The sequence below is a fragment of the Sceloporus undulatus genome, chromosome 1 (genome assembly GCF_019175285.1).
Source record: "Sceloporus undulatus isolate JIND9_A2432 ecotype Alabama chromosome 1, SceUnd_v1.1, whole genome shotgun sequence".
In the NCBI taxonomy this organism is placed as follows: Eukaryota; Metazoa; Chordata; class Lepidosauria; order Squamata; family Phrynosomatidae; genus Sceloporus; species Sceloporus undulatus.
In genome coordinates this window covers 3,359,969-3,385,679 of record NC_056522.1, presented here as the reverse complement: position 1 = coordinate 3,385,679, position 25,711 = coordinate 3,359,969, and the positions used below count along the sequence as shown (strand labels likewise).

General features: G+C 44.8%; 3 protein-coding genes across 5 annotated transcripts in view; 2 read left to right on the top strand and 1 right to left on the bottom strand.

Moving 5' to 3' along the window:
- EPHX2 (epoxide hydrolase 2) overlaps window positions 1-10,802 on the bottom strand; it is a 98,206-nt gene extending 87,404 nt beyond the window's left edge. The window contains exon 1 of the mRNA XM_042448768.1: window positions 10,625-10,802. Within this exon, the coding sequence (XP_042304702.1) occupies window positions 10,625-10,734 (110 nt within the window). The 5' untranslated portion in view covers window positions 10,735-10,802. The remainder of the gene's footprint in view (window positions 1-10,624) is intronic.
- Window positions 1-25,711, top strand: part of LOC121919807 (protein FAM71C-like) — a 1,121,343-nt gene that overhangs the window by 361,508 nt on the left and 734,124 nt on the right. The gene's annotated exons all lie outside the window — the stretch shown is intronic.
- The window catches only part of LOC121921232, a 53,095-nt gene continuing 38,412 nt past the window's right edge, over window positions 11,029-25,711 (top strand). For 2 of the 3 annotated variants that reach the window (XM_042448999.1, XM_042448990.1), the window contains exon 1: window positions 11,029-11,096. In XM_042448999.1, the coding sequence (XP_042304933.1) occupies window positions 11,073-11,096 (24 nt within the window). In that variant the 5' untranslated portion in view covers window positions 11,029-11,072. Of the gene's footprint in view, window positions 11,097-19,236; window positions 19,569-25,711 lie in introns of those variants that run through there. The other variant, XM_042449009.1, reaches the window with a different exon arrangement.

Sequence of the window (25,711 nt, the reverse complement as noted above, 5' to 3'; positions counted from 1 at the left end):
TGCTGCAAGAAAGTGGGCACAGAGTTGCATTGGAGGACCTAGAGATTTCGAGAGAAAACACTTCTCTAAGCATTTGTAGATCCTCCAGCATGAGTCTATGCTCAAATTCTGAGAGATGTTGCCCATAGAGTTCTGCCGGAGGACCTAGCGATTCCTAGAGAGGTGGTCTCTCAGGCCCCATTCACACTACCAAAATAATCTGAGATTACTCTGGGTCATTTGCTTGGTGTTCACACTCAGGGGGCATTTTTGGGGCAAGGGGCTACCAAAAGCCCCACTTAAACGAGATATTCAATACTGGTTTGTTTGTTTTTAGTTTTCCTGAAAGATCTGCATCGATCTGCATCTTTGGCAGTGTGAATACACTTTCAAATCGATTCTGATTGCTCTGTATTGTTCAAGGGAATGGAGGCGGCTCCATTTTATCCCCAAACGATGGCATGTGTGAATAACACAAGGGTTAAAATGACTCACAGAGATTCGTGAACCCAAAACATAACGGGAACAACAATCCTGATATGCATCAGTGCGGTGATCCCCATCTCCTTGGGACAAAAACTGAGTGTGAATGCCCCCCAGTTTCCCCTCTTTACCAGGGTCCTTTGCCCCCAACCCCAGAAAATGTGGTGGGTCTACTGTATTCATGTATTTATTTTTAAAGTCAGACTATTATTACTATTTTCCAACCTGGAACAAGAGTGATGGTTTGAATTTAAACGTTTTTAACTTTAACACCTTATTGGCTGTTGCTCATTATTAGACCAATATCCAGTGTCAATTGTTTCTTTTTAATCGCTTTATTTTATAGTGCAAAGGCTGCCATTCAGAAACAAATCCTTCAATTAACATAAGATCAGCCAAAAGAATTTACTTTAAAAGAGCATTTCTGGAGGGAACAATTATTATTTAAGCTGTGACCATAACATCTGAACTGACTTTTCCTACTTAATTTTCTGATTTAGTCCTACATACACATTAATGCAAAAGCAAGTTTAACCCCCTCCCAAAAGTTTAAATCCTAAAAACTGCTTTTTTAAAAGTATTTTCCCCAACCCACAAACTTGGGCTCCTGGGAGTTTATTTAATTCATATCTCACCTTTCTCCTAATCTCAGACCCAAGGCAGCTAACAGTGCGACTTAAAAAGAAAATACCATTAAAATGATTACAGAAGTATTTTTAAAAAGCAAATTAAACAAACCATCACATTTGAAACATTAATTTAACACAATTTTTAAAAGGCAGTTAATTTTATGATAAAATGAAAGAAGCACAAATACAAACCCAGCACGACCCAGAATAAAATATACACCAGAGAGTTATTATTTAACAGCTTGAATAAGCACAAAGGTTGTCGTCCAATGTATTCAGAATCACCATGATCGACTAAGAAGTGTCCCAACCTTGTGCGAAAGGCAGAAAATAGAGAGACGCCAGATGGACATGTCTCTGCGACATGAATCACAAAAGCAGTCTATCAAAGCTTGTTCTTTTTCTTTCCTGGTGGACTAATAATAATAAAAAAGAAGGATGTGATTAAAATCAGACATTAATTTTAAAAATGGAAGAATCCACCTACCATTTTAGGGCACTAATCTTTTTTTCAGTAGTTCCTACTTCACCCTGAAGAAGCTCAAAGGAGGAGGCATAGGGTTTTTTCCCCTGTACTATAGGTTCTCAAACTCCCCACTGTCCAATGGCCATGCTAAGTATGGATGCTGGGACCTGTTGTCCCAAAATAATATTTGTAAGCTGTTTCTATCTGTAGCCAGTACATGAAAACTTTGAGGAAGAAACCATCACAAACTAAAGTTGGAAAGGCTGTTTATCCTAAGACAGGAAAATCAGATCAGAAGAGAAGTAATTCTCACTTTTCCCCAAGGAGAAAAGAAAAATTCAGGGGCAAGAAGACACTATTCTAGAGGGACACCTGGGAACAAAAGCCTCAAAGATATAGGGGGATTTGGGCAATAATACAAGAACATGCTGATGAGCCTGAAAAGATAAGAAAGCAGCTACAGAGAATGGTCCACAATTCCAGGGGTCTCTGTGCTAATGGACAAAGCATGGGCAATAAACAAGATGAGCTTGAACCCCTAACAAAGGAAGCGAAATATGAATAGGCATCACTGAAACCTGACAGGAAGAGCCTTATGACTGGAATCTAATAATAGAGATGTATACTGTATATACTCAGGTATAAGTTTTAGTTAAAAATTGACTCCAAAAATCTCAGTCGACTTATCCATGGGTCAATACTGTACAGTGCACCCTCCCCTTACGCAGGGATCCGTAAGGGGAATTCTGCGTGTGCTGGAGCCCTATTAGGTGTAATGGGGCTCGCGCCCACTGCAACACAGCGGTGCGCGCCCCATTATTTCTTCCGAGGCATGCAATGGGCTTTCAGAAAGCCGCATATGGCGCACCCGTGTAAAATGCAGGCACGCTGTATTCTAATTCTTATCAAAAAAGGAAGCATCTCCTGGTAAAAGGCAAGAGCATAATCTCTCCCACCCCCTCTACTCTCTCATCCATCTGCCTTTAGTATGACCATAAAGAGTTATACCTGCTGAACTTTTGTAAGTTCTTTGGCATTGCTTTCCTTTGCTTTTCTCCTGGAAACTTTGCTTTGTTACATGCCCCAAAGTTTTAACCTCAACTTATCCACTGGTCATAGCAAAATCCATAATTTCGTTCCCAAAACTTGCCCTCAACTTATACATGAGGTCGACTTATAGTTAAGTATATACAATAATCTATGGCAAAGAAATAGACTAAACAGAAAGGGAAAAGGAAGGGCACTATATGTGAAGGATGCATACATATGTGAGAGGATCTATGCCTTAACTCATGGGGGGAAAAGTATTTGGTAAAAATTAAAGGGGAGGGAAACAAAAGTGACCCCTTTTGCATATAGTATACACCAGTGATGGTGAACCTTTTAGAGACCGAGTGCCCAAACTGCAACCCAAAACCCACTTATTTATCACAAAGTGCCAAGTCCCTCTTACTTTCCAGTAACAAACTCTGTGTTGGGGTGACGACACATGTGCCCACAGAGAGTGCCACCTCTGGCACACATGCCATAGGTTGGCCACCCCTGGTATACGCATGTAGTCAACTATAGCCCTTCATGTCCACAGATTCAACTATCCATGGCTTTAATTTTTTTAAAAAAATTCCAAAGAGCAAACCTGGATTTTGCCATTTTATATAAAGGATGCCATTTTACTATGCCATTATTGTATACAATGGGACTTGACTATCCACAGATCTGAGTATCCACGGGGGATCCTGGAACCAAACCCCAGTCAATTCCAAGGACTGTAATGAGCATCTACTATACACCTGCAATTGATACTGATGACTTGCACAATGCCTTCCTAGAACAGATGACCAAACATTTAAGAACAGATAGAGTGGTACAGGGAGACTACAACTACCCTAATATTTGTTGAAACTCAAACTCAGTCAAGAATATAAGATCCAGGAAATTCCTCACTTGCCTTGCTGACAGTTTCATTGTCCATGAGATGGAGGAGTGAAGATTGATAGTCTTGGATCTGATCCTAACCAACAGGGAAGAATGATCTAGTCAATGGAGTGGAAGCAATGGGAAACTTGAGTATGAGTGACTACATCCTGTTGAGATTTGTTATACAGTAGGACCCCCATATCTGCAGGGAATGTGTATCTGGGCTTACCGAGGAAATACTACACTGCGGATAATAACAAACCTTAGTGAAATGAATGGCTCTCAGCAGAAACATATCACAGAATTGAACAGGAGGAATTAGAATGTTATACCTGTTAGGATGGTCCACCCTCGAAGGCTGATGGAACCCAAAAGGTTCCAGGAAGCTTTAGAGGGGTACATGGTTGGAAGTGACGGCGACTCTGTTGATGCCCTGACTGGTATCTGGAATACCGGTCTCTCTAGGGCTATACACAGTATCGCTCCCAAGCGTCCTCTCAGGCCCGCCTCCAAGCGTAAGCCCTGGTATACGGAAGATCTCCGGGCAAGGAAGCGGGAACTGCGACGGCTAGAGTGCCGTTGGCAGAAACACCTTCACTTAGACGACAAGGCTCTCCTAGACCAACTGTTAGAGGACTATGGAGAGGCGATACGAGCAGCTAAGAACTCGTTCTATGGTGCTCGTGTCGCGTCCGCGGAGTCGCGTCCAGCAGAGTTGTTCAGGGTGGTCAGGGAGCTGACTCAGCTCCCTCCCGCCCCGAACCAGATCCTTGAACCTTCTAAGGCCTGCTGCGACCAATTTAATAACTTCTTCGTGGATAAAACCTCTCGGATAAGCGAAGGTCTTAACGCCGACATTCAAGCAGAACCTAGGGTAGAGGCGTCCAGAGCCTCCGTGGACTCCATTAAACTGGATCGGTTTGAGTTGGTAAGTACCGATGATGTGGACAAGATCCTCGGAAGTGTTCGGAAGACGACCTGCTCTCTCGATCCCTGTCCCTCGTGGCTAGTGGCCCAGGGGGGACCGGCGGTAACTTTATTGTTACGCCGGATCATTAATACATCCTTGAGGGAAGGGCAATTTCCATCTGATCTAAAATTGGCCATTGTAAAACCTTTATTAAAAAAGCCCTCCCTCGACCCCCTGGTACATAATAATTATCGGCCAGTCTCGCTGCTGCCATTTTTGGGGAAGGTGATCGAGAGGGCGGTTGCGATCCAGCTTCAGGCGGTCTTGGATGAAACGGATTATTTGGACCCATTTCAAACTGGTTTCCGGGAGGGTTACGGGGTTGAGACGGCCATGGTCGCCTTGGTCGATGATCTCCGTCTGGGCATCGACAGGGGAAGCGTGTCCCTGTTGGTGCTCTTGGACATCTCAGCGGCTTTCGATACCATAGACCATGGTATCCTTCTGGAGCGCCTGGCAGAGGTGGGAATCGGGGGCACTGCACTCCAGTGGTTCCGGTCCTACCTCTCTGGGAGGTCCCAGATGGTGCAGCTGGGAGACGTGTGCTCCGATGAGAGGGCCCTTAAAACTGGGGTCCCTCAAGGAGCCATTCTGTCTCCCATGCTATTTAACATTTACATGAAACCGCTGGGAGAGATCATCCGGAGACATGGAGCGCGGGGTTATCAGTACGCTGATGACACCCAAATCATTTTCTCTATGTCTCCGACTGATGCAGTGACTGAGGATGGCGTCTCTCCTCTCGTGGCGTGCCTGGAGTCAGTAATGGGCTGGATGAGGGAAAACCGACTCAAGCTGAATCCAGAGAAAACGGAGGTACTTGTGATAGGTTCCCCTGGTCCAGGAATGGCGGTGGTTCCACCTGTCCTGAACGGGATCACGCTCCCTGTGAAGGACTCTGTGCGCAGTCTGGGGGTGCTTCTTGACTCGTCGCTTCACCTGACTGCTCAGGTGAATGTGACGGTCAAGAACACCTGTTATCAGCTTCGGCTCATTCGCCAGCTGCGCCCATACCTGGCCCAGAGGGACCTTGAAACGGTAGTACATGCTCTGGTAACCTCGAGATTGGATTTCTGCAATGCACTCTACATGGGGCAACCCTTATACCAAACCCGGAAGCTACAAATGGTACAGAATATGGCAGCCAGGCTGGTCACTGGAACTTCCAGGGCCAGCCATATTACACCGATGCTTAAAAACTTGCATTGGCTGCCTATTCGCTTCCGGGCACAATATAAGGTGTTGGTAATGACCTATAAAGCCCTAATTGGCTTGGGCCCAGGATACCTGAAGGACCGCCTCTCCCCGTACATTCCGTCCCGCACCCTCAGAACATCTGGGCAGCAATTACTTAGGGTGCCAGGGGCTAGATTGACCTCTACCATGAGGAAGACTTTTTCCATCGCCGCCCCGGCCTTTTGGAACACGCTGCCCACAGAGCTCCGCTTGGCCACCTCCCTGGCCCAATTTAGAAAGGACCTAAAAACCTTTCTATTTCAGATGGCATTCCCCGACTAAAGTCCAGTGGGCCTCCCTTCCTCTTCTGTGGCAAAGAGGATTGGCTAACGGGGGTTTTATTCTGTTTTATTTTGCTGCTGTGTAATTGTTTTAACCTGAATGTATATGTTGTGTTTTATTGATATTTGCTGTGAACTGCCCTGATCTATGGAAGGGCGGTATAAAAATAAAAATTTTATTTTTATTTTATTTAGAAAATACTTGAGAGAACCTATTTTTTCAGATGTGGGTAAATAAAACCAGAGGTCCAAGGGTCATACTGTACAGAGGAAAGGGAAACCAAATACAGTCAGATATGCATTCTGAAAGCTGATTTCAATAAATTTCAGAAAATATTGGGTCAGCTCCCAGGGCTAGAAATGCTTCAAGGAAAGGGAGTTCATTATGGATGGAAGTTGCATAAAGCTGCATTATACTGGAAGCACAATGCAAAAGAAAATGGGAGATGTCTAAAGAAACCAGAGCGGATATATAATGAAAGAGCTTTGAAGTGAGCTGCGATTTAAAAGAGACATGGAGAAATGGAAGAAGGTAAATGAATCGCTGGTATTGTACTTATACAGAGGAAGTCAGACAAGGGAAACTTCAGAATGCCCTCAGCCTTGCCAGAGGTTACAGATTATAAAACAATAAAAAGAAGGTTTGGGTTTTTTAAAGTAAGCAACTGGTTCTTTCTCAGAGTCTTCATTGCCACATTGTTATGAGCTGCATTGTGTAACCAGGTTGACAAACTGCTATTTCAGCAAAGGAAGGGCTTGACTTGTTCAGCAACAGGTTGGGCTGAAGTAGATGGGTTGTATCTTGCAGAATGGACTGCACCCAGGAAGATATTCATTTGCAAATGGTATCTGTAGATGTCAAGGACTGCCCCTAGTTTGTTTGCTGTCAGCGATGTAGGAGTTGGGAGGCAGGCGTGTTATAAAGAGTGTGAGTGGGGTGTGTGTGTGTATAGATATAGATATATATAGAGAGGAGGGCTTTATACCTGCTACTACCATGACCACCATCATCCTCTACAGAACCATCACCATTCGTTCATTAAAAGCACAGTTGTCCCGCCCCATTTGGGGCTTTGACTTTTGATCTGGGACTTTTGAGGATTGGATTATTTGTGGATTTGTGTGGATTATTCACGGCGTTTATTAATATCTTCTCCCCAGGAATCTCTAGGTCCTCTGGTGTGATTCTGCCAGTATTGGACCATAAGGTTGTGCTGAGAACCTACTGGTTCCAAGAGAAAACACTCTTCTAAGTATTTGTCAGTCCTCCATAGAAATTCTATGATCAACCTCTACCAGACGCTGGTCACAGAGTTGTAATGGAGGACATAGAGATTCCTAGAGCGGTCTTCTCTAAGGTGAAACAAAAGAGTTTATTTGTGGTTTTTCCACTTTCACGGGGGTCCTGTGCCCCCAATCCTAGCAAACGTAGAGGCCCCACTGTATTTACAGTTGGCCCTCCATATCCACAGATTCTGCATCCACAAATTCAGTCATTTGTGGCTTGAAAATATATGTATATTTTTTAAAAATCCAAAAAGAAAACCTTGATTTTGCCATTTCAAATTGGAAGACACTGGAGACACAAAAGGATATCATTTTAATATGCTATTGTATAAAATAGGTCTTAAACATTCATAGATCTTGGCATCCAGAGAGGTTCCTGGAACCAAACCCCAGCGAATACCAAACATATAAAGCACATAAAATCTTGTTTCACAGTTAATCGCCACATAAGCCATGATTCCATGGGTATCCAGAGGGATCTCACGCTCAGCAATTGTGGTTTAAAATATTTAAAGGTAAAGCATTCCTGACACATCTCTGGAGCCCAAAGCATGTTCTAATTAGCCACATTTCATTACCCTCACAACAGCGACGGACTCCACAGACTACGTCCCAAGCGCAAGTCTTGGCTGATGAGCAGAGTTACAAATCATACAGTATAAAAAGACCATTAAGGTAGGCAGAACCAGAACCTGGAGGAGGGAAAAAACTTTGGGAGGACTACAACTCCCACAATCCTCAAACAGAATGGCAAAAGTCATGCTAGCAAGAAGTCGGGTCACTGCAAGTACAAACATGACATTTTCACAAGTTCCAAGAGAAGAGTGATTTTAACATGTTTTCACAGAATCATAGTTGGAAGAGACCCCTAAAAAGGACCATCCAGTCCAACCCCCTTCTGCCATGCAGGAACTCTCAATCAAAGCATCCCCAACAGATGGCCATCCAGCCTCTGTTTAAAGACCTCCAAGGAGGGAGACTCCATCACTCTCTGAGGGAGTTTGTTCCACTGTCAAACAGCCCTTACTCTCAGGAGGTTCCTCCTAATGTTGAGGTGGAATCCCTTTTCCTGGAGCTTGCATCCATTGTTCTGGATCCTAGTCTCCGGAGCAGCAGAAAACGAGCTTGCCCTCCTCAATATGGCACCCCTTCAAATATTAAAACGGGGCTATCATATCACCTGTAGCTAAGTGTGCAAGCTAATGTGGCAAACATGTTAACCTTTTCTCATAAATTAAGAGGCCAGCGAAGTGCCAATCGGAAGACACTGGAGACACAAAAGGCGACACAAAAGGCTGCAGCAATGATAAGACCATAGCATTAATCTCCCACACACGAAAAAAGTGTCAAACTGCATTGTTTCTACAGAGTAGAGGCACTCTTGCTTAGTCTCAAAGGTGCTACAAAACCCCTTTGCTTCAATACCCCTTTGCATACTGATATAGACTAACACAGCTATGGTCTTTGGCTCTCCATGTAGGGCTAGCCATGCCTGCCAGTCGGAGTTGACAATCCTGGCCTAAGTGGGCAAAGGCTCTTTTGCAGCTTAAGTCAGCATCCTGTATATGGTTGTTGTTGTTGTTGTTGTTAGCTGCCCTTGAGTCAGTTCTGAATCATGGCAACCCCTTGGATGAGGCATCTCCAAGAATCCCTATCTTCCACTGCAGTCTTGCCCAGATCTTGCAATAAGCCCTTGCCCATAATAACCCCCTGATTGAGTCTATCCATCTGGTTTGTGATCTTCCTCTTTCTTCTACCTTTCCTAGCATTCTTGTTTTGCCTAGTGATCCCTGCCTTCTCATAATGTGGCCAAAGTACGATAGTCTCAACTTGAACATTTTTGCTTCCAAGGAGAGCCCTGGTCTAACCTGTTCAAAGACCCATTTGTCTTCTTGGCAGTCCATGGGATCATCCTAAGCACTCTTCTCCGACTCCAGCCCAACATTTCCAAAGAGTTGGTTTTCTTTGTGTCTTAAGTCCTTCACTGTTCAACTCTCACATCCGTACATGGGGATGATGGGGAATATGGCCTGGACCATTCTGACTTTAGGGATCAGTTGTATGTCTTTGCTCGTCTTCACTCTCTTTTCCAGTTCTTTCATCGCTGCCCTTCCCATTCCTAGGCTTCTTCTTCTTTCTTGATTGCATCTCCGTTCTGGTCAGTGTTTGATCCTAGGTATGGGAATTCTTTCACTATTTCAATTTCCTCATTGTCTACACAGAATTTGTGACACTGTTGTAGTTTTCTTTATGCTCAGCATCAGACCGGCCTTTGCACTTTCCTCTTTGACCGTCCTTGTTCACCGTTCCAATTCCTGAAGGTCTTCTGCTAATATTACGGGGTCATTGTCTGCATCCTATCTGAGGTTGTGAATGTTGCTTCCTCCCGTCTTCGCTACAAACAATGCAGTTTGACACATCTTCAACTGTCATGGCTCCATCCTATGGGATGCTGGGATTTGTAGTTTGTTGTGGCACTAGAGCTTTCTGACAGAGAAGGCCAAGTTATCTCACAGAACTACAAATCCCAGGATTCCAGAGCATTGAGCCGCAGAGGTTCTGCAGAAGGGACTCGGGTTCAAATCCTTTTTCCTCATCCGTGCAAAACCCATTGGCACACCTGCCCCGTAGAAATAATCATTAATTATTTAATAATTAATATTAATTAATGTATTATTAACAGCCATTTTAATAACTGTTAATTTATTTGTATTATTGTACTGTTAATTTAATTGTATTTTATTTGTTACTGATGGGAGGGTTAGGGTTATAATGTGATTACATTGTTTTTGTATTTTATTGGTTTGTTTTATTGATTGTTTGGAGGGCGGCATATAAATAAATTTCATTATCATCATCAGTTTGACGCCATTTCATGCCCTGCAGCACTATCCCTGGGAATCCTGGGATCTGTAGTTCTTGAAGGGTCCTCAGCCTTCCCTGCCAAACCACAAATCCCAGAGCTGTTTCCGATGGCTCCAGGGCAGCTTTTAAAGCGACTTCGAACCGCATTGTTTTCTACAGAGGAGCTCAAGGGAAGCCAAAAGCCACACTCTCTCAGCCTCAGAAGGGACCAAACTCTTGTTGCTGGTGGTGAAGAGTCAATCTTGACAAGAAACGGGGTCTCCCTAAGTGGAGAGCGAGAGGGAGGGAGGAAACCCTGCTCCGACCCAAATCTTATGTTAAAATCATCATCCTCATCCTCATCATCACCATCATCAAGAGGCCTCCTCCAGGATGGTGCGCGGGCGGGCGCGAGGCACACAGGAATGATTTCGGGGAGGGAGGGGCGCGGAGGAGGAGCGGTTAAATTCTATGTTTGGCGTACGGAAATAAGCGCGGGCGGGCGACGACGCTTCCCTTCAGGGCTACCCACCCAGGAAGGCCCTGCAGCGGCTCCTCGAAGCGCCGGCGGAATCCTTGCGCGCCGGACCCCAGCAGCACCCCGCCGAGGTCGAACAGGACCAGCCGCCGCTTCGCTGCCATCCCCGCCTTTCCTCAGTCGAGCGCCTCGGCCGCAAATTTTGCCTGAGAGTGGTCAAGCCACGCCCCTTTATCTAAGCCACGCCCCTTCCTTGGGAGCCATTTTCGCCTTAGAATGTGACTCCGCCCACTCCCCGCCCTCCCGAGGGCTGCTAGGCCACGCCTCTTTCCCGTCTCAATGGTTACAATTTTCGCCTCAGGGGAAGCCCCACCCCTCCCCGCCTCAAAACCGCGCCCCTTCCACATAAGCCTCGCCTCTTTGAGAGACTGACGGATCACGCGCCTTACTACTGTATAACGTTTTTCGCCTGAGGTGAACCTCCGCTCAAACAACGCCCTCAATGCATCCAAGCCACGCCCTCTATGTAAGCCACGCCTATGTCAAACATACCGGGCCACGCCCTTTTATACCTTGACTGGAGGGAGGCGCATCTTCGCTTCGGGGTCCTAGCGCCGACCTTTATTATCAAAGAAGTAGATCCTCGCTGGATCCTGGATCCCGTGATCTAGTCGGTCTACCATCCAAACTGTATATCGCTCCCCAAGCCTGGAAAGGATGCAATGGCTTTCTTTCTTGGTTTCTTTCTGAGGGACAGGTGCTCTAAGGTAGACTGCCCTTGGAGCTAGAGCCTCTACTTAATGTCATGACTCAAGTGGCTGTAACAAGGGCTCAGAGGCTGCATCTACACTGCAGAATTAACACAGTCTGACACGCTTTAACAGCCCTGGCTCAGTCTATGGGATCTTGGGATCTGTAGCTCTGTGAGAGGTTTAGCCTCCTCTGCCAGAGAGAGCTCTGGGGCCACAACAAACTACAAATCCCAGAATTCCACAGTATGGAGCCATGGCAGTTAGAGCAGTCTCAAACTGCATCAGTTCTGCAGTATAGATGCAAGACTCCCAAAGTGAGAGGCAGCATGGCGTAGTGGTTTGAGCGTTGGACTATGACTCTGGAGACCAGGGTTCGAATTCTCTCTCAGCCTCAGAGGAAGGCAATGGCAAGCCTCCTCTGAATAAACTTGCCAAGAAAACCTCATGACCGCCAGCTTTAGGGTTGCTATCAGTTGGAAACAAGAACAACTGAGAACGTAAGCCTACTTAAATCAAAGTGTCTCTGGCTGTGTCTGCACTGCAGAAATAATCCAGTCTGAGGCCTGGTTCCCACTTAGGCCCTTATCACAGGAGCAGAAATCAAAGTTATCCCAGGGTCAGTGTGAAGGCAATGCAGGGGCAATCATGGGGTTTCAAGTTTGTTTATCACACGGCGCCAAACGCAATCAGGAGCCATCCTAAACACAATCGGGAGTCATTCCAGGGTTAGGTAAATTCGGGGGGGGGGGAGGATTTAGCTAACCCTGGAATGACCCCTGATTGTGTTTAGGATGGCTCCTGATTGAAACCCCATGATTGCCCCTGCATTGCCTTCACATTGACCCTGGGATAACTTCTAATTTCTCTCGTGTGATAAGGGCCTTACAGATAAATTGGTGAGCAATCTGAATTGATGAATCGATTTGACAGCGGAGTGTGGTTCCCACTACCTTTGCCCCGATCACATTTTCCCCCTCTAACATAATCCACTTGTGATTCACATTCATGCACGAATCGATTGGAAATGGACCTGCTCCAGCCGGCCGAAGGGCAAATTTAAATTGATTCTGATCCGCATCTGGTTCTCACTCGCATGGATTTGATTTATCCAAAAAGATGCGGAAAACATCAGTGCCAAAAAGACGCAGGTTAAATGGGCCTAGCACATGCCCCCCACCCAAATCGCTTCGGCGATTCGGTTCAAGTGGGAACCAGAGTCATTTGAACCGGTTCAAACCAAACTGCAATCCGGTTTAAAAGGTAGTGGGAATGAGGCCTTAATTGCCATGGCCCAATGCTGTGGAAGTCCCACTCTCTCAGCCACAGAGGATGGCAATGGCACACCCTCCTCTCAAGAAACTGGCCAAGAAAACTCTGCCATTGGGTTGGCTTAGGGTTGCCCTCCTTTCCCAGGACTCTTCCTACGTTCCAACCTTCTGTCCAGGAGGAATTCCAAAATGTCCTCCATTCTGAGCATGACCAGGAAGCATGAATTTATATGATGTGTTTTTAGCGTGTGTGTGTGTGTGAGGTCTCCCATTTTTGCTGGCAGGTCCTCCATTTGGCAATGCCATGTCCTCCTTTGTGTTGAGGGCATCCATCCAGCCTGGCCCTTCTGTCAGCTCTGGGTTCCTATAGAATCCAACACTGTAGTCCTAATAGCCACTTACCCGCGAGTAAGTGCATTGGCGCACTTGTAACGTAAGAGGCCGCCATTACGACGACAATGATGCGCTGCCCTGGGGTTAGGCACTGTGCGGTTGCTGCGCAGTCCCTAACCCTAGAATCGCCGCCTGGACGCCGCTTCTTGGCGGTATGTACCAGGCCATAGAATGCTAGAGTTGGAAGGGACCCAAGGGCCCTGATCCAGTCCAACCCCTTTCTGCCATGCAGGAACATTCAACCAAAGCATCCCTGACAGAGGGCCATCCAACCTTTATTTAAAGTCATCCTCCAAAGAAGGAGACACCACCATTCTCCGAGGGAGCGTTTTCTAATCTGTGAAAAAGCACTTACTCTGTCCAGTACTCAGCACCACAATTCAAAAAGGATGTCGGGAAACTGGAGCGTGTCCAAAGGAAGGCAAATAAAATGGTGAAGGGTCTGAAACCATAAAGCCCTATGAGGAGAGACTCAGGGAACTGCAAATGTTTAGTCTGGAAAAGAGAAGGTTAAGAGGTGATATGAGAGCCCTGTTTAAATATTTGAAGGGATGTCATATTGAGGAGGGAGCAAGCTTGTTTTCTGCTGCTCTAGAGAATGGGACCCAGAGCAATGGATGCAAGCTCCAGGAAAAGAAATTCCACTTCAACATTAGGAAGAACCTCCTGATAGTAAGAGCTGTCCAGCAGTGGAAGTCATTCCCTTGGAAAATGGTGGCGTCTTCTTCTTTGGAGGTCTTTAAAGGGAGGCTGGATGGACATCTGTTGGGGATGCTTTGATTGAGAGTTCCTGCATGGCAGAAGGGGGTTGGAATGGATGGCCCTTGAGGTCTCTTCCAACTCTTTGTTTCTGTGATTCCATGACTCAGGTTACCCAGCTTCTCAGACACTTCCTTGAGTTAAGCATTTCCCCTGACATTTAAGGAGACGCCAAAAGAGTTGGTAGGGACCCCAGTCTTTGGGAGTAACACATGCTCATCTCTTATCAGCTGTTATTTCAAGATAGGCTGGACTCACACCATTTGGTTCTATGTTGGCATTTCAGCTAACAAAAGCCCAGCATTTAGTCCATAACTGTTGCCCACAGTGACCCACCAGATTTCTTTCTTTCTTTCTTTGTCATATTTATAACTTGCCTTTGCTTGTTCTGACATGTAACTCTGGACGGGAGATCACTGTCACGGCCGAATATGGAGAAAGAGAAGGGGAAGTGTCAGACAAGGCTGCATTTCATCATCCTCTCTGTTTCACTGATATGAAGAATCTACCATACAGAAAGCGGGGTTAGATTTGGACAAAGGAGGCATGAAAACTAGAGGAAGGAACAACAACAGTTTAAAGATAAGCAAACGACACCATTCTGCTAATGGAAAAGAGCAAAGACTTGTTGCTACTACTGAAGAAAGCCAAGGAAGAGAGTGAAAAGGCAGGGTTAAGAAAACAAAAATCATGACTACAGATGGTTTACATAACTTTAAAGTGGACGATAAAGACGTTGAAATAGTTCAAGACTCCCCATACCTTTCCTCAGTTTTTAATCAGAATGGAGACCGCAGTCAAGGGGACAGAAAAAGACTAGTATTCGGAAGGGCAGCTATGAAGGATCAGATGAGATCCTGAAGTGTCAAGATATTGAATTGAATACTAAAGTCAGGATTGTCCATGCCATCGTATTTCCCATTTCTATGTATAGTTATGAAAGCAGGACAGTTAAGAAAGCGGATAGGAAGAAAAACAACTCATTTACGATGTGGTGCTGAAGGAGAGTTCTGCAGCTACCAAAAAGACAAATACAGGGCCCTGGGTTATATGTGGGTACGCATCGTGCAGCTTTCGGCATATGCTGAAAGCCACACGGGGAACGCAGGGAGGAAGGGGCAGCACGTCCCATAGGGACCAATGATGCGCCACCGTGTGCATGAGCCCCATTCATTTAAATGGGACTCAAGCATACATGTAATTTCCTTTATGCGGGGAGTCCGGAATGGATCCCCCGTGTAAACAAAGGGCAGACTGTAAATGTGCTCAAGAGCAAGTCAAGCCTGAGCTCTCCCTAGGAGCCAAGACTATTAAGCTGAGGTTGGCCATATGAGAAGATGTGACTCCCTAGAAAAGTCTGTAATGCTTGGTGAGGTTGAAGCTACTTGGAAAAGAGGAAGACCACATAATAATAATAATAATAATAATAATAATAATATATTTATGTTTCCCCGCCTCTCCCAATGGATCGAAGCGGGGTTACAGACTACTTGAAATTAGAGAAACATACAATACTATTCCTACACATGTAAACCATTAAAACCATTAATTAATTAAAAACGTCAACAATTAAACAATTAATAAATTCAACAGACATAAGGCAGCAGAAAATTCTTGGTCATGTCATATCAGGGGGCTTTGCTCAATGGAAAAGTTCTGTTTTAACTGCCTTTCTGAATGACTCCAGGGAGGTTATCAAGTGAATCTCCTCTGGGAGGCTGTTCCACAATCTCAGAGCCGCTGTAGTAAAGGCCCTTTGCAAGGCTGACACATATTTAGTAGACGTTGTTTCCATTAAATTCTTTCCTGATGTTCTGAGGGTGCAGGGCGGATTATATAGGGAGATGCAGTTCCGTAAGTAACCTGGGCCCAAGCCATATAGGGCTTTAAAGGTAATAACCAACACCTTGTACTGTGCCCGGAAGTGAATGGGAAGCCAATGAAGATCTTTCAAAATAGGTGTAATATGGTCAAACCTTGATGAGCCGGTGACCAATCTGGCTGCCATATTTTGCACTAACTGTAGCTTCCAAACTTGGTACAAGGTTAGCCCCATGTAGAGCGCATTACAGAAATATAACCGAGAGGTTTCCAGAGCATGTACCACAGTTTCAAGGTCCCTTTGGCCCAGGTAGGGTCGCAGTTGGCGTATCAACCGAAGTTGATAGCAAGCACCTCTGACCGTCACATCTACTTGAGATGTCAATTGCAGGGACGAGTCCAGAAGTACTCCTAGACTGCGAACTTCGTCCTTCAGCGGAAGTGTGACCCTGTCCAGGACAGGTGGACAAACTTCCTTCCCCGGGCCTGGGGAACCTATCACCAGCACTTCTGTTTTCTCTGGATGCAAACTGAGTTTGTTTTCCCTCATCCAGCCCATTACTGACTCCAGGCAGGCATTCAGAGGAGAGACGCCATCCTTAGTCACTGAATCAGTCAGAGACATAGAGAAACATATTTGGGTGTCACCAGCGTACAGATAACACCGCGTCCCATCTCTCCGGATGATCTCTCCCAGTGGTTTCATGTAAATGTTAAATAGCATGGGAGACAGAATGGCGCCTTGGGGGACACCAGATGTCAGCTCCCTCTTAGAGGAGCAGCTGTCTCCCAGCTTCACCATCTGGAATCTACCCGAGAGATAGGAACGGAACCACTGGAGCGCAGTGTCCCCGATGCCCAACTCCCTCAGGCACTCCAGAAGGATACCGTGGTCAATGGTATTGAAAGCCGCTGAGATGTCCAATAGCACCAACAAGGTCACACTTCCCCTGTCGATGTCCAGACAGAGATCATCGACTAAGGCGACCATGGCAGTCTCCACTCCGTATCCCGCTCTGAAGCCGGTTTGAAATGGGTCCAGATAATCGGTTTCATCCAAGACTGCTTGGAGTTGGAAGGCAACCGCTCTCTCGATTACCTTGCCTAGAAATGGTAAATGGGAGACTGGTCTATAGTTGTTTCTCACCAGGAGGTCTAGGGAGGGTTTTTCAACAGCGGTTTAACCACTGCTAACTTCAATTCAGATGGGAATTTGCCCTCCCTGAAGGATGCATTTATTATAAGTTGTAATAGTGTAATTACTGCATCTCCTCCTTGGGTGGTCAACCAAGAGGGGCATGGATCGAGAGTGCATGTTCTCTTCCTAACACTTCCAAGCAGCTTGTCCACTTCATCTGTATTTACAGACTCAAAATGATCCAGTTTAACACAGTCTACGGAAGTGCTGGATATCTCTTGCATCGTTTCTGTTGTAATGCCGGCGTCAAGATCAGCCCTTATCTGAGAGATTTTATCTGCAAAGAAGTTTTTAAAATCGTCACAGCAGGCTTTAGTTGGTTCTAGTATAGGGTTCGTGGCGGGGGGCAGCTGAGTCAGCTCCCTCACCACCCTGAACAGCTCTGCTGGACGGGACTTTGCAGACGCAATACGTGCAGCATAGAACAAGTTCTTAGCTGCACCTATTGCCACTCCATAGGAATACAAAAGATTCTCATGGAGTTTCTTGTCGGACAAGCGCTGATGTTTCTGCCAGCAGCGCTCAAGTCGTTGCACGGCTCGCTTCATTTTGCGAAGATCTTCAATATACCAGGATTTTCTATTAGAAGTGGGCTTTACCTGTTTACAAAACAGGTAAATATCATCAATAGGCTGGACTGGATAGCGCTTGAGGTTTCTTCCAACTCCTGGATTCTATGATTCTATGATCAAGGAAGTTCTGGCTGCCCTGAGTTTGCAAGACTTGAGCAGGGCTGTTGATGAGAAGCGACTTGGTGGCCTCTCATTCGCGGTGTCTTTCTAAGTAAAAGTCAACCTGATTGCAATTAACAATAATAATTGTAGTTTTTTGTGGGTTTTTTGGACTATGTGGCCATGCTCTAGAAGAGTTTATTCCTGATGTTTCGCCAACATCTGTGGATGGCATGAAAGCTGTCAGGCCCCACCTGGAATACTGTGTCCAATTCTGGTCACCACAATTCAAAACGGACATTGAGAAACTGGAGTGAAACCAGACAATAAACAGCCAAAAGTCATTCATGGGAAAATCCTGTGAATGATTTGCTGCTGTTTCTTGCCTGGTTATTCACAGGTTAATGGCACTTTAATTATATTTCACCTAGACGTCATGTGAAAACCATTCACGGGATAATATCACTTTGAACACAACGTCATGTGAAAACCATTAGCACAATTGCGTGACAATAATAGGTTATTCACAGGATAATATCACTTTGAACATGACATCGTGTGAAAACCATTAGCACAATTGTGCGATAATAATGGCTTAATCACTGCTTATACTTCCAATTGTCCCCCCGTGTGATAAACTCCAGAGATTTGTCATTGCCTTCTTTTGAGGCTGAAAGCAGGTGACTTGCGAAACGTCACTCAGTGGGTTTCCATGGCTGAGCAGGGATTCGAACCCTGATCTTCCAGAGTCCTAGTCCTGCACTCAAACTGCTACACTTTGCTCTAAAACCCATTTATTTGTCTTCTTTTTTGGCAGTCTCTGTTGTTACAGCTGCTGGAGGTTTTCCTGATAGGAGATCGTTCAAGGAAGTGTTGTTGCTTCACAACAACTCTTTGCCTCCAGCACCAACTTTTCAAATGAGAGTTATGTGACCATAAATGGAGACACAATAGCATGAACGGTCACATACTTCCACTTTTCCCCTTAGGTACACTAACCCAGGCAGAGTGTAACAGAACACACATTCTATCTCTTTAGAATAAGATGCTTTTGCACAAGAAAGTGGTATAACCTGTTTATCTTTTCTGACAAATGTCACAACCACAACTGACCAAATCCTCTTTCCCCATCTGTAATGAAGCTTTCAACTGGGGATTATTCTGCTTTGGCTGATTCCAAACTGCAGAAATAATGCAGTTTGACACCGCTATTTAACTGCCATGGCTCAATGCTGTGGAATCCTGGGATTTGTAATTTGTAGTTGTGGCACCGGAGCTCTCTGACAGAGAAGGCTAAGCATCTCACAAAACTAAAAACCCCAGGACTCCCTAGCATTGCACTGTGGCAGTTAAAGCAGTGTCAAACTGCTTTAATTCTGCAGTGTAGATGCAGAAGTATAACCTAGTTTGGTTTTGTGAGCTATGTATCTTTCTCTATCAGAGAGCTCTGGTGCCACAACAAACTACAAATCCCAGGACTCCATAGGTTGGAGCCGTGGCCAGTTAAAGCGATGTTGAACTGCATTATTTCTGCAGTGCAGATAGCCTAAAATGGACGGTTTAAAAAATCCTGAGCGCCATTCTTTTCTCTCATTTTATCTAGAATAATCTGGGGTTGGTCTAGATTATCTTGGGGTCCTCCCAGCTCTATTATTCTATAATACTCGCTGGCTGGCAAAGCCAATGTCAAATGGCCGCGGCAGCTCTGTTTGTAACCGACCGAGAGAACAGCGTGTTCCTTCTGAGTTTTCAACACTTGTGTCTTGGCCTTCTGTTTCTCTTTTAAAACCAGATCTCTCTCTTGGTCAGTCCCTAGCATTCCACGGAAGTTAAGTAAATTGAAAACATACGTCGCCGCCGCAGCACCGCTGCAAAAAAAGAAAAGAAAGCAGCACTCCCAAGTCTTGCGTGTGTAAATGGGAAAGTACAGACGCCCGTCTGTACGTCCATCCAATATGTAGCTGGACCTATCAAGGAGTAGATGGACTCAGGTTAAATCTCGGACTGGCTTGGAAAGCAACCCAGATAGAGCTTAGGAGCTGCGTTCAATTTTTCAGAAGATTCCCAAGAGTCGTCTTAAATCTGGTGTAAACCTTGGAGTGCTTTGGCTTTGGGCTTGAGATCTTTTCTGCCATGGTGAGTTGGAGACTTTTGATACCTCCTTGGTTCTGTGTGCATGGGAAAGTCTTATCTCCCTTTTCTTTGAATGGCACCTACGTTGGTGGTTTGCACGCTTTCTCATTATTTATATGGGCACCACAATTCAAAAAGCTCTGGGCACCACAATGTTGAGAAGCGGGAGCATGTCCAGAGAAGGGCGACCAAAAGGGTCTGTAAACCATGCCCTATGAAAAGTGACTTAGGACTTTATCACACGGGGACAATTGGATGTATAAACGGGAATATCCCATGAAAATCATGCAGTAGCGATAAAGGTTTTTTGCACGACGTCTCAAGGAAAAGCAATTTAAGTGCCATTATCCCAGGAATAACCAGGCAATAAACAGCAACAAATCATTCATGGGGAAAATCCCATGTGTGCTTTGTTGCTGTTTGTTACCTGGTTATTCTTGGGATAATGGCTCTTTTACCGCTCTGTGTGTGAAAATGTTAATTACGTTTTAATTGTGGTTGTGCGATTTTCATGGGATAATCACCATTTAAACTGTGACAGCTCATGCTATTGTGTCTCCATTTATGGTCACATATCTCTCATTCCCCCCCCCCCCCCCCATGTGATAAAGTCCTTAGGGAGCTGGGGATGTTTAGCCTGGAGAAGAGAAGGTGAAGAGGTGACATGAAAGCCCTATTTAAAAATGTGAAGGGATGTCATATTGATGAGGGAGCAAGCTTGTTTTCTGCTGCTCCAGAAAGCAGGACCTGGAGCAATGGATGCAAGTGCAGGAAAAGAGATTCTACCTCAACATTCGGAAGAACCTCTTGATAATAAGAGCTGTTGGATAGTAGAAGATGCTGTCTTGAAGAATGGTGGTGTCTCCTTCTTTGGAGGTATTTAAAGGGAGGCTGGATGGCCATCTGCAGGATGCTTTGATTGAGAGTTCCTGCATGTCAGAAGGGGTTTGGACTGGATGACCCTAGAGGTCTCTTCTAACTCTATGGTTCTGTGATTCTATATGGGACCTTAAGTTATCTGAGTGCATACTTGAGAATGTTTCAGCAGGTTGTCAGTGCTGCTTCCGTGTTTCCTGGCAGAGAGTTCAAGGAAGTGTTGTTGCTTCACAATAGAAAGTCTGGGGGAAACGTCAAGGTACAGCTGCAAAGTGACCAGATGTTCTCCTTTTCCAGGACAGGTCCTACATTGCAACCTTCTTTCCAGGAGGAATTGCAAAATGTCCTGACTAAGAAACATGGATTTATATTTATATGAATAAATAATAATAATAAATAAAGTTTTTATTTCTATCCCGCTCCTTCCTGTGATCAGGGCGGCTTACAACAAAAGTTAAAACATTCATACAAAAACCTTAAAATACAGAATATCAAAGCCATCTTACAACAAGAAAAATAACAGGCAAAAAAGCCCCATAGCCCAACCTCTTGGCCACGGAAGAGGAGGGAGGCCCACAGGATTTTTATTCGGGGAATGCCTGTTGGAACAGGAAGGTTTTCATATGAGTGTTTTTAGCTTTTATTTTGTGATGATATCCTTCATTTTTCTTGAAGGTCCTGCATTGTACAGAGCCTTGTCCTCCTTTGCAGTTATGCCATCGGCTTGAGTCTTTTGCATCTGGAACTCCAAAATATTCCCAAATCCCAAATTGTCCACATTGGTGGCTGCTGAGACGGTCACTCTTTTGCTTTCTGGTGGTTCAGGGTGCGCAAACTTTTCTTTCATGAAAAAAAGTATTAAGAATATTCTGTACCAAATGACCGTCAGGCGAGGTGCGTAAGGCGTATATGAAGCATAAATGAAGTTCATGTTGAGGCTTGTTTCCCATCTCCATGATATCTGATTGTCATTGTTGTTGTTGTTGTTGTGTGCTTTCAAGTCATTTCTGACTTATGGCAACCCTAAGGGGAACCAGAGACCCAGCATGGAGCAGTGGTTTGAACAGTGGACTATAACTCAGGAGCCCAGGGTTCAAATTCTGGCTCAGCCGTGTGAACTCACTGGGTAACTTTGGGCAAGTCACACTCTCTCAGCCTCAGAAGAAGGCAATGGCAAAGCCCCTCTGAACAAATCTTGTCAAGAAAACCCCATGATAGGTTTCCCTTAGTGTCGCTATAAGTCGGAAATGACTTGAAGGCACACAACAAGAAAACAGAAGCAACCATGTGGTTTTCTTGACAAGTTCATTCAGATTGGATTTCTCATTGCCATCCTCTAAGGCTGAGAGCTTGTGACTTGACCAAGGTTACCCAGTGGGTTTACATGGCGAAGCAGGGATCCGAACCCTGGTCTCCTGAGTCTTATAGTCCAACGCTCAAACCAGTACACCACCTGCCTCCATTATATAGCTCATTATAGATATTCACCTATTCCAAAATCTGAAAAAATCTAAAATAACTTCTGGTCCCAAGCATTTTGAACAAGGGAGATTCAACCTGAACTTTTAAAAAACCTGTTTAGTAATTCAATAGTAATCCATCCATTAACCCATTGTAATTAACTTCCATATTAATGGGATCCCTGCCATTTGGGGGTTTGTTTGTTCTTTTAAGTTATTAGTTATGTTGAAAATCACATTGTAAGCGTGGAGACAGGGTCAGTCAAGATGATCTCGGAGGGTTGTGATATTATTTTCCTTTATTGCTTTATATCTTTATAATTTTTTTGGCAGTCCTTTAAAGTCTGAATGATGATAACACACACACACAGACACACACACACACACACACACAGTATATTAAGTGATTAGCTGCATCCTTCTGGGATTCAGAACAAAACTGTTAGTAGTGCAGCACACTTGCCTTTAAATCAGATATCTGCGTATGTGTTTGTGCACATTTCGCACCTGGCTCTAAGTGGACAGATCTTGGGAGTGCATTAAAAACATGAAACCTACCCATCTCCTGCAAAAAAGGATAAGAAAATAAAAAGAATGACAACAGGAAAGGGAATGTTTGGAGAAACATGAGACCATGGTTCATAATAACTTGGCTATAATGCAGGAGTGAAGCCAGCCATTTGATGCCCATTTTCGGCTTTAAAACTCCCCCCCATTTCAGAGCCAGGCATTAAACATGTGATGCTTTGTCCTGTTTCTTGGCATTGGCGGCTGTCCTGTCTTTGCTGGAGATTTCTTGGCTTCTTCTGAAAGGGGTTTATTGTCTGGTGTGTGCAGCCTTCCTCATCCTCATGATTCCAGATGTGTTGGTTACAATTCCCATCTCTGCCACAACCGCTGGCAGCCGAATCAATAAAAGAGAACTTTTTGCTAGCAAGCCTATGAGCCTTTGCCCGCATCTGCACTGCAGAAATAAAGCAGTTTAGCACTGCTTTAACTGCCATGGCTCAATGGTATGGAATCCTGGGATTTGGAGTTTGTTGTGAGCCCAGAGCTCTCTGACAAAGAAGGCATAAATATCCCACAAAACTACAAATCCCAGAATCCCATGAGCTTCGAGCCATGGTTGTCCAAGCATTTTTTAAAAAATGAAATAGTTTTTATTTCTTTTCAAAAACACTTTAAAACAAAAGTCAACATTAAATAGCGACACTAATAGTAGAATGACAGTGACTTCTACATATATCTTCTGGTCTTCTGTGTAATATCTATTTTTTAAAAAGCTCTCTCTCAGTCAACCATGTTCAGCTGACCCCAAACTTCTGTATATTTCAAATATATTCTTAATCAGTCTTGATTTAACATTTGCTTGAACCAAGTCTATCCATAGTATATAGCTATTAGAAAATACATACTTAAAACAAATTTATATTTACACATCAATTACCATATTTAGGGACTCCTAGTTTAATCAAAAGCAATTGCCATAAATTTCCCTTTTTCCTTATTAAAAAAAGGTGATTAATGGTTCCCAATCCTTCTTAAATGATTCTAATGATTGTTCAAACGTTTTTAAAGTGCATCATTTCTGCAGTGCAGATGCAGCCTTTGCAGATTAGCTAAAGTCATGTATGGAGTATATAGAAATGTAGTAGAAGCATTTCTACTGTTTGAATCCATGGTTGGAGAATCTGGATATGGAGGGCCAACTGCAAATTCTTTCATTGAATTAATGATGGTGATTCTGAAGAGGATGACGGTGGCTGTGGCAATGGCAGCTATAAAGCCCCCCTTTTGCAATATATCTCTTTATTCAGTGTATAACATGCTTGCCTCCCAACTCCGAAGTAGCGCACAGCAAACAAAGTACACTCAGCCCTCTTTTTCGATCAATTTTATTTCCATGGATTCAATCATCCACAGCTTGAAAATAGCTTTTTGAAAAATCCAGTGAGAAAACCCTGATCTTGCCATTTTATACATTGTACTTAATGGGACTTGAGCATCTATGGATTTTGGTATCCACAGGGGATCCTGGAACCAAACCCTATCAGATACCAAGGATCCGTTGTACTAATAAAACCACTGTCATTTGAGCCTCTTGAGACACATCTCCAGTTTCCTCTTCAGATTTCATTGGGTGCTCCTCAGTTTTTGCTTCCTTTTTATAATAATTCTGGCCTGGCTCCCTCCATCTCAAGAAAGCTTCATGGCTTCCTCTCCCATTGGCAATGCAGCAACCCCTCTGGCAACTATCTCCAAGGTGCCCAGGGTCATCTCTTGACCAGCTGGGATGCGGTTGCATCAGTCCAGCATCCTCTTTGCCACGGATGTAGCTTGGGACATATTCAGCACTTCCTTTTGGTGTTCTGCCTGCAAACCCAGTGCTAAATGCCCAGGTTTTCCTGATGGCATCCAACTTCCATGGTGCTACCAGGCCAGCAAAGGAGACAGGAAGGTCTTCTTCTGAAGTGATTGCTGCCCGGATGGCATTTGGAGAAGATCTGCGTTGGCAGGCAGCTGCATCCTAAGAAGCCAGTCCTCGTGCCACAATACAAAAGCGTCCTCCGTTGGAAGCTTCCAAGGCAGCTAGTGGCAGCCAAATCAAGCTTTCCTCTAATTAAATGATGAAACCGGACAGAAGTGAAGGATGGGATGCAACAGAAATGCCAAATGATCTTGGCAATTCTCATGCCTTTTTATTCTGAAGCGTCACTTTTTATTTCTCCATTCTCGGTTGATTTGCACATCTCCAAGCTTTTTTGGACTACACAGCACTATTTATGGGCCAACATGGGATGCATCTATGCTGTAGAAATAATTCATTTTGACACTTTAAGTGCTGTAGTCCCATCCTATGGATACCTGGGATTTGTAGTTTCTACAGCCTTCTCTGCCAAGCAATGCTGGTACTTCACAAAACTACTAATCCCCTGATTCTGCTGGATGGAGCCATGGCTGTTAAAGTGGCGTCAAACTGCATAATTTCTACAGTGTAGATAACTCTGTCTTTCCATATATGAAAGAAAGGAACATAGAAAGCTATTACTGTACAAAGCTCTAGCCATTCCACTAAATTGGCTATCATCATCATCATCATCATCATCTGGTATTCTGCTTAAACTGAGTTACTGTATATGGACATCCTACGGAGAGATCTTGCTTGCAGTTCCATTTATGAGAGCCAGCATGGTGCAGCGGTTTGAACATTGTACTATGACTCTAGAGATCAGGGTTCAATTCCTGGCTTGGCCATGAAAACCCACTGGGTGACTTTGGGCAAGTCACACTCTCTCAGCCTCAGAGGATGGCAGTGGCAAACCTCCTCTGAAGAAACTTGCCAAGAAAACTCCATCAGGGACGTAGCTAGGATTTTAGGAAGGGGGGGGGTTCCAGACTAAGTGCCACCATTATAATGGGTACGGCGGCGCAGCAGCACACACCATTCATTTTTCTAATGGAAGGGGGGGTCCAGACCCCAAGAACCCCCCCTCTTGGCTACGTCCCTGACTCCATGATAGGTTCGGCTTAAGGTTGTCATATATCTGAGACAACTTGAAGGCACACAACAATTCAATTTATGCATTATGTTAGCATCTCTACCACTTCTGGAATTCTTTTTTTGCTTCCAGTTGCTATTTTTCTTTTGGGACCTTATCGCACACACAATTTTAAACGTTCTGGGGATGGAAGGAGGACGCTCACGTGCGCGCGTGTGCTGCAGAAAACGGAGTTTATCGCACACGAATACGTCCTCCAAGAGGCCCTGTTCCGTCCCCCGGCGCGCACCCGTTTGCGTCCAGTCCCGGA